Source organism: Copadichromis virginalis, linkage group LG17 (assembly GCF_057382275.1).
Source record: "Copadichromis virginalis isolate Kocher_CV1m ecotype Utaka linkage group LG17, C_Virginalis_male_GT1.1, whole genome shotgun sequence".
Classification (NCBI taxonomy): domain Eukaryota; kingdom Metazoa; phylum Chordata; class Actinopteri; order Cichliformes; family Cichlidae; genus Copadichromis; species Copadichromis virginalis.
Genome location: NC_140634.1, coordinates 18,741,101 through 18,757,918, shown reverse-complemented (window position 1 = coordinate 18,757,918; position 16,818 = coordinate 18,741,101). Strand labels below are relative to the sequence as shown.

Here is a 16,818-nt window from a genome sequence, read left to right as displayed (position 1 = left end):
GGTCTGTCTAACCTCAGCTATCTCCCGATATGTGTTGTTCTTTGTCAGAGCCTCTAGGTGGTGTGGTGGAGGGTCTGAGTGCTGGCATGTTCCTCATTGGTATGATGGTGGCAGTCGTCTCTCTGCTGGCCTACAGACAGAGGCTACGCAAAGTGTGAGTACACTAGGTGTTCTGCTTGTAGTTACCTCAAGGACGCTTGGAAGTGTAAGATCAGCCAAAACATGTGCTGCTCATTTCCTGCTCTTTAATCTGAAACTCCACTACGGGAGCTTTGAATGAGTCAGTGTTTGGGAGTTTAAAACACAGCTGTGTATTTGAATGATTTTCAAATTAAATCATCTAGGTTTTTTTCTCTTAGAGACTTATGAAGGTGCTGAACTCCAGTTGGTCATGTTAGCGCATCCTTTCCCTGCTCACAGTTTCACGTTGAGTGCACTTCCTCACACACGGAGTGGAGCAGAGATAGACACAGAGGGGAAATATTAATATAACAACAGATTACATAATCTTCAAAACAAATGTTAAACCGATCAGAACAAAGCGGGAAAGCCAGAGTTTGTAGTCAAGTTAAAAACAAAGTGAAATATAGGAAAAGTTGTTGATGAAGCCAGATTAGGCTGAGATCCAAACACTGGATTGCTGGCTTCTACCGTTTTCAAACACTTACTTCATTATTTGAACCTGTGGTCATGTGGGGCGATCGTGGCTCAAGAGTTGGGAGTTCGCCTTGTAATCGGAAGGTTGCCGGTTCGAGCCCCGGCTTGGACAGTCTTGGTCGTTGTGTCCTTGGGCAAGACACTTCACCTGTTGCCTACTGGTGGTGGTCAGAGGGCCCGGTGGCGCCAGTGTCCGGCAGCCTCGCCTCTGTCAGTGCGCCCCAGGGTGGCTGTGGCTACAATGTAGCTTGCCATCACCAGTGTGTGAATGGCTGGATATGTAAAGCGCTTTGGGGTCCTTAGGGACTAGTAAAGCGCTATATAAATACAGACCATTTACCATCATGTTTGTTTGGACCATCTGACAGTTTAAGATTGTGCAAAGAAAAAGGAGAATATAATTTGGCTAAGTTTAAAAGTTTTTCTATTTCAGACTAAGAACAGAATAGTAAACTTTTTTTTAACTACAGCTTAGAGTTTTTTACCTTTAAGTTGAATCTGTTCTTCTGTTTGCAGATTTCCTCTTGTATAAGTCAAAATGATGGACACTTTAACAGCTTTTTAAAGCATTTCTGAGATAACACACATTTCTTTTTTAATACTACACCATCAATGCCACTAACTCTGGATGGGGCGTTGTCTCTGTGGCATCAGTGTGAAATTTCCGACTGGCTTCATGACTTTATGTAACATTTATGGCCCCACAACAGAGCCCTGAACAGAAAATTAGCTCCAAAATGTCACATCAGTTTTCTCACAGTCATTTAGCTGTTAAGCTAATTTACAGAGTTAATTAGTTGTGATTTGGTGAACATGTTTATTAGCGTAGAGGGCACGGCTCAAATGTTTTCATTGGTTTAACTCTTTGATCTTAATGTTCCTAATCAGTGCTGATATTTTCTGTGTAGGGCTGTGCAGGAGAACCCGGTGGTGAGGATGAGCATGTGGAAAGAAGTTCCAACTTCAGGGATGTATATGGGCGTCCGGAGGTAAGTTTGTGCGTGCGGCACATCTATAATTATTCTTCTTCAGTACGTGAGGGAGGGAGAGATTAGTTTCCAACACCTCCCACGTCCAATATGTGAGTGTGTGAAGAAGAATTAGTTTCCAATAAAGTGCTCGCTCCCTCTCTCAGATTACCTCATCATTCACCCACCACAGGCCGCAGCATCTGTTAATTAGTGTGTGTGTGTGTGTGTGTCTGCATACATTTGTATATTGGCCACAGCTCATCAACCACAAATGTAACAGAGCGTAGAAACAAAGCTTCTCTGTGCTTCATAAATGACCCCAGCTTACAGTTACAGCGTGTTTTTTAACTGGACATAAAGACGATGCTCTTCTGCGTTTGCTGGTAGCAGTGATTATCAGATCTCAAATTCACTTGGAAACAAATCGCAGATGAAAAATTCCTGCATTATTTAGGCCAGAACCGACCAGAGGGTCCAATTCAGCTTACGGGACAGCTTTGCAAGGCGTGTAAATTGCAGTAATGTGATTAGACGCAAGTGTTTTAAACCCACCGAATGTGTAAAAATAGGCTGTTGTTGTGGTATCTTTCATATTACACGTCTGTCAGACATCTCAGCCTGTCCATCATTCTGTCACAGGATAGGCCAGCCCACCTCAGCTTGTGGGCCATGAATTAAAATGACTTTAAGGTCACAAATGTAAGGTTTTCTTTGACTGAGTATATGAGATGTTTTAAGTGTTGATTGAACCAGCTAAATTATAGATGATTAAATTAAACCCCACTTTTGCATAAAATCACAGTCAATGACATTTTAGAACAAGGGTGTCAAATGTAAGGCCCAGGGGCCAGAATTAGCACAACAAGGACTCCAATCCAGCTCGCTGGACTGTTTTAGAAAAAGAAAGCTCTAGGAGAGCATACATTTTGGACTGTTACATGCAGCTTTTTCTTTGATAAAGACTTCACCAACACAATTAAGTAATAGATAAAGAATTAAATAATAGAGATGTTTTGACTGTCTACTAGACTGGAAATATTGCTATAACAGAACCATATTGTATTCTTCTTACTGCATAATGTTACAAGAGGCGATAAAACTATACATAATGTATCATTTTCACTCCTGTATTATGTTTGTGTTACTGTCTAGTTGATTACCCACCTTTATAAACCAACCTATGTTTCACCACCTTATTGTACTGTCACATGAATTAATTCAATTTTTTAATCTTCTGTTGCAGTAACCGTCGGATCACCAGGTGAGAGTTTAGGCTTTATTTCTGAAACTTTGTATGTAATTAATTTGTTGAAATGGCTAAAAATCACCACTCTACCTCCAGTATATACCTTTTGCTGAGTATTTGTCTATCTTTCTCTGTTCAGTCCTATCAAAGCGGGCCATTTCGAGTCGCATCTGACCAAGCTGCAGGCCGACTCCAACTACTTGCTTTCTGAAGAGTTTGAGGTAAGTGTATGAAAATTATTACAAAAGTGTGTTCAAGAACCTGATCAATCATACTATTTGTTTGTTGGGCATGTCTTCAGTTTTCATTTGGAGTGTTAAATCTCAGGAAGACAGAAAGACACACTGTTTCTTTTACCAGAGGTTTTGCATATTAATAATATTAAATCACTGTTGTAGCAGCCCCTGGCATTAAGAATGACAGAAGAGTCTCTAACGGGTGCAGCCATTTATTTCCTCACCAAACACGGCTCACTCTCTTGACATCATTGAGCACCTTTAAAACTATAAAATAAGGAAAAATTAATACCCACACAGTCCCTTTGACTGTGTGGGTATTAATAACAACAAATGAACTTAAATTAAATCAGGTAAATTAAAAAAAACAAGTACTTCTGTGATATACAGTCACTGATAAAATAAAACAAAATAGGTCTTTTAAACTGCATCAAAGTGCTTCGCAGTTCAGTTGAATAACATCAGATCACTCTGTTGGAATAACTCTGGGTTTTGGACACCCATCTTACACTCAAAAACCTTGAAAGTCTTCCAATTGTGTACCAACTTCACAGCAAATCAAACTGCTTGTTCTGGGCTCATGCTTATGCCAGTTGGCTGTTGGTTTGACTTGCCCGCCTTTTCAGAACCATTTTGCTTTTCAATCATTGCTTCTCTGAAACTTAAAGGTCAAGTAATGTACCATGACTCTGATGAGGAATGGCACTGCTTTTCTTCAAAAGCAGATTTTGGCTGGTCTTGTTAGTCACAAAGTCCTGATGTTTATAACTGTACAAATGTAATTATTCTCATCTCTGTTCAGGATCTGAAGGATGTCGGCCGTAACCAGACGATGGATGTCGCCCGAGTGCCGGAAAACCGAGGAAAGAACCGCTACAACAACATCCTGCCATGTAAGTGCAGTTTTTAGCTTTAAAGCTTTTTTGCTTCTCAAAAAGTTAAAAAGAAAAAAGAAAAAAAAAACAGTCACTCCACATAACAGTTAGCTGACAACCCTTCAAGTCCCTCAGTGAGAAAGAAAAATAAATCAAAGTGGAAATCATGGCAATTATCACATCGTCAAGAGCTTTAATGAGGCAGCACCTGTTCCCTTGGTGACAAGGATGAACTCTGAGGCTTGAGGTGATAAAAGCCTTCATAATTACACAATACTACTGAAAATACAGCATCTATGTGGAATATTTACTCATTTAATTAGCTTTTTGTTTCCATTTCTTAGCCACCCAAGCAGATTGTCCTCTATATTATTTATTATCCACACGTCACAAAATAGTTTCGCATAGCATCTTTTTTCCAACCAGCAGATTAAAAACTATAAAATGGTATGTCCTCCAACCAGTTGATCAGCTGATACCAACAACTGGCCAAATTTAATTGATCTTAAAGTTTCAGCCCTCGTATCCGAGTCCAGTTTAATGAATTTGCATAACTGAATTTTTGCTCATTCAAAGGTAGTGTGATGATGGGCTGAAAAACAGCTAAATTATATTAAGGATGGATTGATTAAAAAAAAAGAAAGAAAGAAAAAGAAAGGAGCGGTTTTAAATAATGACACGGAATCTGAATTTCCTTGAATGACGCAATCTTTACTCAGGTAACAATAACATTTGCTTGAAATAGCACAAAAGAGTTTTTTAAATTGTTATTACTCAATTAATGAATCATCTGTGAAATGTAATGTTTAAAATTATGATACATCTGTGAAAATGTTTTCTGTCTGCGTCGTTGGGGATGATGCCAAATTAGTTTTAAATGTCTGAAATGTTAGTTCATTGATTTTTTGCTATGGGAGTGATATACAGACAGATTTCTAATCACATGAAGATTGTTTGGTGCATCTGTTTTACGCAATTATAAATGTAATTTCCACATCCACAATTTGTCATTTTCAAAGTTTTTCCTTCTGAAGTATCCTCAGTTTAAAATAAAGTAATTAAGCATCCGTTATTTTTAACTGCAAAAAAATCAGATTTATGACTTGAGGTGCCACATTTACAACATCACCTCTATAATTAACTGTCAGAGAAGTAAACACACTTACACCACACACAAACACACTCTCTCTCTCTCTCTCAGTGAAATGAGTCATTACTGAGTCTGTTTCGCATTCACACATCTTTCACATTCAATAATAAGAACCTCAGGAAAGCTGTGAGAGACGCTGTTTTCATTACTTATTCTGGAGTGGATGTGTTAGAATTTCACCATCAGACATAAACTGCATCCTTTACCCTATGGTGAAACATTAATGTGACCATATTGATTAAACTATAAGGAATCTGCACTTATTGCTTTTACAAATATGCCCTCAGTAGCTCAAAATGATGGTTGCTTCTTCACTAAGTAGACTGATAGAAATTTAATTGGGCAATTTTCATAATTGTTCGTTTTTGGCTGGTTTAAGGTTAAATGTGCGAATCTGATGTTTAGTATTATTGCAAAGCTGCAATAAGATGATATAAATTTTATTAAAATTGCAAGAAAAAAATAAGAATAACTGAATGACTGAGAGCATCAGTTAAACCTGTTTTAATCCAAAATTTTTAATGTTATCCAAAAACTGGCAAACAATTTTTAATAAATATTAATAAATATTAATTTATCCCTGATTTTTCCTCTCAAGACTACCACACTACCACTACCAAACTGATTGGCCTTTTTTCTATATACTGACAGTTTAATAAAGGTTAACTGATAAAAAAAATTTGAAAAAAGACATTTTAGTGAAACTTCTACAATGATGAAACACAGAAAACAAGAAACAAGAAAACTTTAGCAATACTTCAGAGTCAGAGTCTGGCTGTCGCCCTGTGGTGCTTTTATAGCCTTCACACTTTTAGTTCTGGGTGTTCAAACTGATTTTAGGTAAATGACTACTTAATAAATAACCTCTAAAAGTGCCCAGCTCAGCAGCAAACAGCAGACAGTTACAGCTTTTGAAGTAAGAGAAACCTTAAGAAGCTAAAAACCCAGAAATTATTTATAAGAACAGGTGGAGACCAAAAATGGAGCTAAAACGCCTTATGGTTACGTTGCTCTGTGGATGCTGGATGTAGTGGGAGGAATTCAGTCAACATTTATTAAACCAGTTCAGTACTCATTGCATTAGAGTTAGTTTAAACTACACGTTAAAGATAATGAAAGCCGCTGGTGACTTATTTCTTCATTTTTCTAGATGATTCTACCCGAGTGAAGCTGTCGTACCTGGAGGACGACCCCTGCTCCGATTACATCAACGCCAGCTACATACCTGTATGAGCACATGCTAAAAAGCACAAACTGAGCGCACTCACTGACAATGACACTAATACCGCCTCTCTTGCCTACATGTGCAGGGTAATAACTACCGCAGGGAGTACATTGCCACCCAGGGGCCGCTCCCGGGCACAAAAGATGATTTCTGGCGGATGGTGTGGGAGCACGGCGTCTACAACATCATCATGGTGACCCAGTGTGTGGAGAAAGGACGGGTGAGGCGTCCGCTTGATCAAAATGTCCACTTGAGTGGAACGATTATGAAACTGAAATTATGAGCTTTGATTGCAAGCTGAAAAGAGCTCCAGATTCTTCTCACAGGTTAGCAAAGGAAGATAAACTCAACCCTGAGAAGTAATTAAACTATATGAATGCTGTGTTTCCAGGTGAAGTGTGACCAGTACTGGCCTGCAGACAGAGAGCCTCTGTACTACGGTGATCTGGTCATTCAGATGCTGTCAGAGTCTGTCCTGCCTGAGTGGACCATCCGAGAGTTCAAGATCACCTCGGTATGTTTCTTTTTACTCTCGTTTTTTATTCCAGCGTAAAAATGTAGAAAAGCAGTAATATCTAAAGAATGAAGAAGGGATATACTTATTGTGAAGCTTTCATTTTCATAACTTCTCCAAATAAAGCTCATGTGATAAACATGGCCAACCAATGTCTGTAAAGTTGCAGAGATTTGAGGTTTTAAGGGGATATCCTTATACAGTATGTTTATCTCTGTGACAGAGAGTCCACCCACCTGCTGTACAAATATCTGTTAAAAAGGGAGGAGCTAACCTCCATGAAACCACCCTTGTTTCATGGAGAGGGTGAATCGAGAGGCTACAGAAGGATTATTCTGATTATTTCTGCATGTTTTTGGTGTGGCCATGAAAAAGTTGATTTCCACTATGTTATGTTGAAACGAACGTTATGTCGTTATGTTACATTATATCTAAAGCCTCAAAATCCAGACCTTGAATGTCGCTATGGGTGATAACAATCCTAATAAATCCATTATCGACCTGGACAGGAGAGCAGCTGCAGTTATCCTCGGGTACTGCGTCACTTCCACTACACGGTGTGGCCTGATCACGGCGTCCCTGAGAGCACCCAGTCCCTGATCCAGTTTGTCAGGACAGCCCGGGACTATGTGGACCGATCGCCCAGCACCGGAGCCACTGTCGTTCACTGCAGGTAGATGCTTGAGGCTGTCCTCAGGGAGAAATCTGATTGGCTGTGAGTTAACAGAATCCCGCCATTAGAAACCCCCCCCCCCCAAAAAAAAAGTGAACTATTGAGTCCTTGAACCTTCTTTGATTCTCTGTTTAAGATCTTTGATAACTGGATGTTTTTGCTTGTTAGTGCTGGAGTCGGGCGCACAGGGACCTTCATTGCTTTGGATCGGGTTCTGCAGCAGCTGGACTCCAAAGGAACCATCGACCTTTACGGCTGCGTGTTCGACCTCCGCCTGCACCGCCAGCACATGGTCCAGACTGAGGTAAGAGCTACATTCAAATATTTAAGTATTTAGCTTTGAATTCTAGGACATTCGTTTGATTATTTGATTTCAACTTGTACACCAGACATTTCTCCCACTTAGACCAGTGATTGTAGCACTTCAGTTCATCTCATTATGTTTAGCAGGTATTTTAGTCATTATTTCAATTTTACTTATTAGAATATGATTAAGGATAGTCCCACATGGAAGCAAAGGCAAACAACAATAGACTTTGAAATAAACCAGTCGCAAAAAAACAAATAATTGGAAGAAAAGAAACCAGATTTTATTGGCTATTGATAAATCTGCATGGTTTATGGTAATACATCATTAAAACTGAAACTATTAGACAAGAAACATCAGGAAATATTGACCTAATCTAGAATTTAACTACCAATAAAGATTTAGAAATAGGATGTTATCCTCCTTTTTAGTAAATATTGAATGCAAATTGGTTTTGAAAAAACAGTTTATGATGACGTTACCACACCCAAACCAGTTTGTAGCAAATCAAAAAAAAATACTATTGTACATAAAAAACAAGTTCAACTATTAATATTACAATGAGAATTTTAGACTAAACTGGAGCTACATCATTAAAACGTGAGAAAAAAATTAATAATGGAAGCTATCAAATATGGTAGTCTGAAAATTCTACCAATTACTGTCGTTATAATACTAAATTGTCAATCTTGATCAAACCTGGATCAAACAAATAAAGGCAAGGCAAGTTTATTTATATAGCACAATTCAACAACAAGGTGATTCAAAGTGCTTTACAGAGACATTAAAAACAAAAACAAATAAAAAGCATGATTTAAAATGTGTGTTGGCCCTGCGACAGACTGGCGACCTGTCCAGGGTGTACCCCGCCTCTCGCCCCATGACAGCTGGGATAGGCTCCAGCGCCCCCCCGCGACCCTGGAAAGGATAAGCGGAAGCGAATGGATGGATGGATTTAAAATTAATTAAAAAAAACAAAAAAAAAGCAAAACAGTAGATAAAATCAGAACAGTAGATATCAGCAGTTAAAATTTAAGTTTTGAAATTTAAGCTTAAAAGTGTGGATTTGGTGTTTTATTCAAATGCAGTTGAGAACAGGTGAGTCTTCAACCTGGATTTAAATAAACTGAGTGTTTCAACTGATCTGAGGCTTTCTGGGAGTTTGTTCCAGATATAAGAAGCATAAAAGCTGAACGCAGCTTCTCCGTGTCTGGTTCTGACTGGGAACTGATAAAAAAAAACGGATCCAGATGACCTGAGGGAAAGGAAAGAAAAAAGAAAAAACAAAGCTGATTTAGTTTTAGATTTAGTCTTAATCATGTGTTTTAGTCAATTCAATTTTATTTGCTGACGAAAGGATCAATAGTATTTTGTCCTTTTGCATTAGTTTTTATTTTGTTATCGTCGTGTTTTTGTCAGAAATAAAAAAGGTTATTGATGGAAACTGACAAATTATTGGTTAGTGAAATTAATGTCTGTGTTTTCCATGGGACATGAATGAATTCTGCAGTGAATGCTCTAAAAGCACCGGAAGGTGTTTATTACAACATTATAACAGTCTTGTTGCATTGCAGTGCCAGTATGCCTTCCTGTATCAGTGTATTCGGGATGTCCTAAGAGCCAGAAAGCATCGCAGCGAACAGGAGAACCCTCTCTACCCCATCTATGAAAATTTCAACCCTGAGTACTGCAGAGGTGAGACTGTTTCTAACATTTGTCATCGGAGCCCAGAAATGAAACAGTCCACCTGTGGACGTGAACCGTCCCATTTCTGTGTTTGACAGTTGAACTGAAACTGCATTTATATATTTCAGTAGAAACTGTGTATTTGTCTGCAGCACACATAAATCATAGTAATTTTTTCCCTTTTTTGTCCCTTTGTTTTCTCAGATTTCATTTACACTGGACGCTAAAGAGATGACGATGTTCATGCGATCAAAACGAGGAAACATTCCAACACAAGAAACGGACAAAACAGGGAATATAAATAAATAAGTCCAAGATTGTAAAAACCTTTTTTCAGGGCTGTAGGTCTTGCACTCTGAATCACTGGTTTTACAGCAACAAATTCATTGAGAAAAAGTAGAAATTAAAGTGCAGATTTGGGATTAAATAAAAACAAAGCATAAGACAAGTCGGAGGTTCTGGGTTTGTTGGCGCTGCAGGGAAGACTTTCGTAGCTAGAGCTGGTGATCAGCTGGTGATCAGCACAATCTGAGAAAAGTTTTTAAAATTTAGCAAATAACACCTCACAGACTTTCCACTAAATCTACAGTCTGATTTTATTCAACACAAGAATCCAAAACCATTAAAACATCTGACACTTATTATTTTTAACCATACGTTTATATATTTAAAAAAAGGATTGAATGATAATTGTGCAGCATATTATTATAATTATATAGTCATTTCTGTAATTTTGAATAAATCATCTTCCGTAAAGCTGTTTAAGAACTGTGAGTACCTGTTAAATAATCTGCATCTGAGCTCAGATTGGCATGCAAATTGGATTTCTTTCTTTTTTTTTTTCTAAATCCACCTGACAGTCCAGCAAAGTCCACCAGCTAAACATACTGGAACAGCTCAATTTACAGGACTGCTTTGACTCAAACCTACAGAGAGAAGGCACAAATGATCGATCAAATTCAGCCCTATCTGAATCCTAAATGTTAAAAAAATATATAGTTTATTGTCAACAAAAACAACAAACTTTGAAAAATTAAATTGTTAAAAATGGATTTAAACTCATTGAAAAACATAGTGGAGTCCCTTTAATGTAGGCACTGGTTGATCTCAGGTTGTTGTGATCCAAATAATAACTGAGTGACAGCAGGGAAGGAAAGAGCCATCTATTTTTTATACCCTCCAGTATGTTCTCACTTACTGCTCCATATAAGCTGTTTATTTAAAAATTCTAAACACACATATTGCTGTATGTAAATATAGATGTAATACTCTTTTTTTTTCTTTTTTACAATATGATGAATATATATGTCTGTCAACAACTGCCTGGTTGTGTAATACTTCTGTTTCTCTTTTATACCTGTTGAGTAGCTGCAAGCAAACATAACCTGCTGTATTCAGACTTTAAAGAGGCTTTATTCTCTGTCATATATTTTATAATACAGCATTAGACATTCATGTTAAACGTGGCCAAAGTTTTAAATACTGAGGTATGCAAATGTAATCCCTGTAAAGAAAAGTACTTTTAGTACAGATCACAAGCTCCAAGTGCCGCCCCTCAACTGGCTTCTGAAAGCTGGCTAATCATAAGATAAGTTTTAAGAGAGGGGAGGGGCCTTAAAGTGACAGTAGCCTGTTTCTCAGAGGATTAAAAAAAAATAATAGTAAAAATACTCGATATCACATTAAGCTACTTTACTAGCCTGAGAAGAAAGCTCTGGAGTTGGAAATGAGCGCACTGATCTCCTCTTTAATGTAATTAATGCTTGTAAACCATTTAAACTTTAAACATAAAAGACTGAAGTATGAATACAATGCAGAAACCTCATGTTTTCTTAATAAAACCATCATTATAAATATTGTGAAAGAATTTGACTTTTGTGATTGTATACGTTTCTAGAAAAAGCAGAGATTTTTTTTGCTGGAGGATTTTCATTTTAAATTACCTCTGCCCATGCAACATATTTTATTTTATAGTATTATGATATGGCATTTTACATTTACATTACATTTAAAATACTATGGCTAAATTCATTATTATGAAAGCTGGTCTGCACTTTTTCTTTTTTTTAAAGATTTTCTCTGATACATTCGACCTGCTGGATTGTTTTATGTAAACTTTATTACGTTTGTCATATCGTGATGGATTCATGAAAGTGATTTGGATTTAAATAACCAGGCCCTAAGAAAATGTGTAATTGAGTTTTAGAATTTGCTGTCCTGTTGTTGTAAACTTGATCATAAAGTGCTGAATAAAAATATCTGCCTCACTGTTTGTGGCCTTTTTTCTTTGGGTGAAAGGTTACAGTAGCTCATAAATATTATGCACACATTTTCAAATGCTGCTTAAATCATTCTCCATGTTTAACATTTTTAAGATAATGATATTTCAAATATATAGATATTTGAAATTTAAAATAAAAAAAACTTCATTAGAATTTCGAAATTCCTCCGAAGGGTGGCTGGCGTCTCCCTTAGAGATAGGGTGAGAAGTTCGGCCATTCGGGAGGGGCTCAGAGTAGAGCAGCTGCTGCTCCACATCGAAAGGAGCCTGTTGAGGTGGTTCGGGCATCTGAGAAGGATGCCCCCTGGGCGCCTCCTGGGTGAGGTTTTCCAGGCATGTCCCACCGGGAGGAGGCCCCAGGGCAGACCCAGGACACGCTGGAGAGATTATATCTCTCGGCTGGCCTGGAAACGCCTTGGTGTCCCCCCGCATAGGCTGGAGGAGGTGGCTGGGGAGAGGGAGGTCTGGGCTTCTCTGCTTGGGCTACTGCCTCCACGACCCGGCCCCGAATAAGTGGAAAAATATGGTTGGATGGATAGAATTTTAGTTTTGCTTAAATTCAGTGATAATTTGTTTTTAGTAAATTCTTATGTGAATTTACTAAAAGCTGCTGTGAATTTTCTCCATGATAAAGATTATTTGTATCATTTGCAAATAAAATGAACCGCAATATATCTGATGATCTAGAGGTTTAGACCCCATATAACTCCACAAGCAAGGTTTAAAAGTTTGATTAATGTTCTCCCACCTTCATAAACTGTTGCCTGTTGTTTATGTAACTTTTCATCCAGTCCAACGCCACCCATCTAATACCATACATTTCCAATTTATCAATTAATATGTGATTGGCAAGTGTGTCAACAGCTTTCTTCAAGTCAATAAAGACTCCATGTGCATACGTTCTTTGACTGATACAATTTGTGATTTCTTCATTTAGTTCAATTAATGCATTAAACATTAATCAGTTTGACATAAATCCATGTCAACTCTCTATTAATAGTTTGTGTTCATTTAAATATTTATCCAGTCTATCAATAAAGTATTTCACTAGTGTTTGGGTGAATCGTGAGTGTAGAGAAACAGGCCTATTCATTTTGTTCGGAATTGTACCGCCTTATAATGACAGATTGCAGATGAAGGTTGGAGGTTTTTAAAATCATTCAATTACATTTTTAACAGTTTTCATATCAATACCATTTCAGTTAGTTGAGATTTTGTCCTGACATCTCTCTACAACATCAATTATTGTATTTTCCTCTTGTGCTGTTAGAAACATTTAATTAGGATTTTTCTTCTATTTGTTCCTCTGCTCTTTCTCAAAGCAGTAATTTTATCAGCTAGGTCTCATCTGAAACTTACAAAGAATTTATTAAAATCATCATTCACATTTCTTTAGGTCTGCACTTTATAAATTCTCTGTACAGGATATATTTCTTTTTACTGGCGTTTTGCAATATCTTTGGGATCCATGGACTATCTATATAATCCATTTTTTTGTTTTTGTTTTTGTTTGATGATGTAGAAGAATTTGTTCAAAACAGGTACCAGAAAAAACCAATGAAAAAAAATAGCAGGAATCCAAAATTGTCTGAACACAATTACTAAGAAACATAAATGTAAGCAAACAGACAAAGGCCTGACTGGGGCCCAGGCTTAAATACACACAGCAGGGTGACTGGGGCACAATGGAGATGCGTGAGATACACAATTGAAACTAATCAGGGAAAAGAAGATAGTGGAAGTGAAACTAAACACAACACAAACGAGATAAGAAACCATCAAAATAAAACCAGAAATAACTAAATCATAAGAACAACTTGCACAGACTTAGACTTTATGAGATATGGGAGAAACAGGATAAGCGGAAATATAACTCACAAAATCAAAAGTGCCAGGATCATGATATTTCTCTAGGGCTGGAACACATACTGTGTCATTTTGCATGCCACCATTCTCACCTGTTTGTAGATTGTTTTGTTGTCCTGCTTTTCCTTCCTGTAATTACTGTAATTACCTCAAGGTGGTGTCGGACAGGCGGATGCTGTCCAAGATAAAGACAATGTTGGATAACACCTCCCACCCACTCCATGACATGCTGGTCAGTCACAGGAGCACGTTCAGTGAGAGACTGAGATTACCGAAAAGCACCACTGAACGACACAGGAAACCTTTCCTGTCTGTGGCCATCTCCCTGTACAACACATCCACTTAACACACTGGTTACCAGTGTTGGGACTAACGCGATATTAAGTAACGCATTACAGTAACTACGTTATTATTGTGGTAACGAGCACGGTAACTAGTTATTATGCCAAAACCGGGAACGCGTTACTCGTTACTGGGATTTAGATAGGCTCGTTATTCGTTACTTCGTGTGGTGGCTATCGCGGAGCTTCCACAGATTCAATAACATTAGCAAGTGGTGGAAGCCAGCAGGTGGATGAAGGAAAAGGGAGGCAAGAGGAGAGACCCGAAGCGGCCGCTGGTCTGAGAGTGTCAGGTGAACTGAACTTCAGGTAAGAAGTTATAACCTGCAGTCCATCTGGGTCAGATATGAACCAAGTTTAGGTGGAGTTTATTTTCGTTATGCTAACTTTTTCGTACTGCGTGCTAGCTAGCATGACGGAGTTTCTATACAGCTGGGTGGTGCTATGATGTTACTGATGTTGAACTTTATTTTGTTCATAAGGTTAATTATTAGAGTTGCCAAGCGTCCCGCAAAAAACGGAATTGTCTCGTATTCAGAGAAAATATTACGCGTTTCGTATTGTGGTGAAAAGGAACACAGTTTGTCCCGGACTTCAGCTACAATGAAAAAGACTTTTGTTTTTTCAATAGGAAGAGGGCCATGTGACACATCACACTTATTGGTAATGTCACAAGAAAAACAATAGTGTGCTTGGTTTCACGTGTTAACGTGTTAACCTCTTCGACATGTCAATGGCTGTGAACAAAGAGAAACTTGTAAATAACTCATGAAAGAATAAAGTTACGTTGAAACCAAGCACACCATTGTTTTTCTTGTGACATTACCAATAAGTTTGATGTGTCACATGGCCCTCTTCCTATTGAAAAAACAAAAGTCGTATCCAAGATGGCCGACTTCTAAATGGCCACCATGGTCACCACCTATCTTGAGGAGTTTGCCCCCTCACATATACTAATGTGCCACAAACAGGACTTTAATATCACCAACCGTTCACATTTATTACGGTGTATCCATATAAATGGCCCACCCTGTACTTGACTCAGAGTAGTTGAGACTGAATCATCCTCTAAGACTGAGTATCACTGTCCAAAGTTTCACATCAGTTAAAGACGTTATACAATGTTAGAATCTGGATCGTCAGAAAACCTGAAAACTTTATACAAAAACAAGAACTGAACATGAACTTGAAGCACAGTCACACATAAGAAAACTTTCTTGTGTACTGCTCCAATCTGCATCTGTGAGGCTCATTTAAAACCTCTGATTTCCATATTGATCTAGGGCATGCTGAGGCCCGAACAGAACTGGGTAACCCAGATAGAGCAGCTATGGCATGCTTAAAGGAGAGCTGAGAAGGTCCTGTCAGAGGGGCCAAGCTGAACCCCATTCCCCCAGGACCAACATCCAGCTCAGCCTCCCCTCTGTGACCTGGCAGGAAAGTTAATGTCCAAATTCAGCTAACATAAACCTCAAAACAAACATGATACTCCACACAGACACACCGATTACCTGGATTAAGACTGTTTAATGTGCTGATTAATATATGAGTGTCTTTTGGATCAATGAAAACTAAACACAATTTCTGCATGTTATTTTCTAATCTGAGAGTGCTCAGGAGGAACAACCTGGAGGAGAGGCTGCTGGTGACATTTTACAGAGCCACCATAGAGAGCATCCTAACGTACGGCATAACAACATGGTATGCAAGGTGCTCAGCTGCAGACAGGAAAGTACTGCAGAGGGTCATCAACACAGCCCAGAAGATCACTGGCTGCTCTCTGCCCAGCCTGGAGGTCACTGCAAACTCTCGGTACGTCAGCAGAGCTGGCAATATCATCAAGGACCACTCTCACCCCAGCAACCAACTATTTGAACTATTACCGTCAGGCCGACAGTACAGGTCACATAAAACCAGGACAAACAGATTCAGGGATAGCTTCTTTCCCAGAGCTATCACCGTAGTAAATAAGCACAAAAACAATTGAACCTATTCCATACCGTCACTGTCATTATATTATGCTGCTATTCATACTGTCATTATATTAATGCTGCTATCCTGTATATATTGTACATACTATTGTTTGAGTACTTACGATTGTTTTTTTTTTGTACTTTTTATATTTTACATTTATATTTATTATTGAAACTTGCACCAAGGGAGTGGCACTCCAATTTCGTTGTACTCTGTACAATGACAATAAAGGCTATTCTATTCTATTCTATTCTATTCTAATTCATTAACTTGTCAAAACCCTGAAATGTTTCTTTTAAAACAAGAATTTGAGGCCTAGTATTACCAGACAGAAAACGTCATCATGTGTAACAAAGGGTGAGCAGCAGCACAGGATTATGGTTTACTTAAATCTTTGTGGAGAAACGTCTGCTTTCTCAGAGCATCACTGAATTTAACATTTCTGCAGAAGAGTGGAGGGAAAGTGTTTTTAAGCTTCTGATCATCAGTTTGTATTAAAAGATGTGTGTGGAGGCCTTTTTTGGTTCGGTGCCAGTAGAGCGGGGGGAAGTGATGGACTGGTCTCAATTAGGTTCTCATTCAGAGTGCTCCTTACATTGACGAGCTGAAAAGAAGGCACCTCGGGAAGAGTTGTGTTTCTGCCTGAACAGCAGAGGAGTTAAATGGCCACAGAGGGCCGAGCGTCTGCAGCTTTTTAATCCAGCCGAGCCCTCAGTGGCTGCACGCCCGCACTGATGAGTCTGCTAACCTCAAAGTAAGTAAGTAAGTAAAATTTTTATTTATATAGCACCTTTCTAGACAGAGAATCACAAAGTG

At 38.4% G+C, this 16,818-nt stretch overlaps 1 protein-coding gene across 1 annotated transcript in view; it reads left to right on the top strand.

The window, feature by feature from the left end:
- Nucleotides 1-11,808, top strand: part of ptprb (protein tyrosine phosphatase receptor type b) — a 38,906-nt gene extending 27,098 nt beyond the window's left edge. The window contains exons 29-40 of the mRNA XM_085435993.1: nt 49-154; nt 1,566-1,646; nt 2,872-2,889; nt 3,014-3,095; nt 3,913-4,003; nt 6,286-6,362; nt 6,446-6,580; nt 6,752-6,874; nt 7,384-7,547; nt 7,716-7,851; nt 9,429-9,549; nt 9,745-11,808. Coding sequence (XP_085292119.1) covers nt 49-154; nt 1,566-1,646; nt 2,872-2,889; nt 3,014-3,095; nt 3,913-4,003; nt 6,286-6,362; nt 6,446-6,580; nt 6,752-6,874; nt 7,384-7,547; nt 7,716-7,851; nt 9,429-9,549; nt 9,745-9,767 — 1,157 coding nt within the window. The 3' untranslated portion in view covers nt 9,768-11,808. The remainder of the gene's footprint in view (nt 1-48; nt 155-1,565; nt 1,647-2,871; nt 2,890-3,013; nt 3,096-3,912; nt 4,004-6,285; nt 6,363-6,445; nt 6,581-6,751; nt 6,875-7,383; nt 7,548-7,715; nt 7,852-9,428; nt 9,550-9,744) is intronic.
- Nucleotides 11,809-16,818: the final 5,010 nt, after the last annotated feature.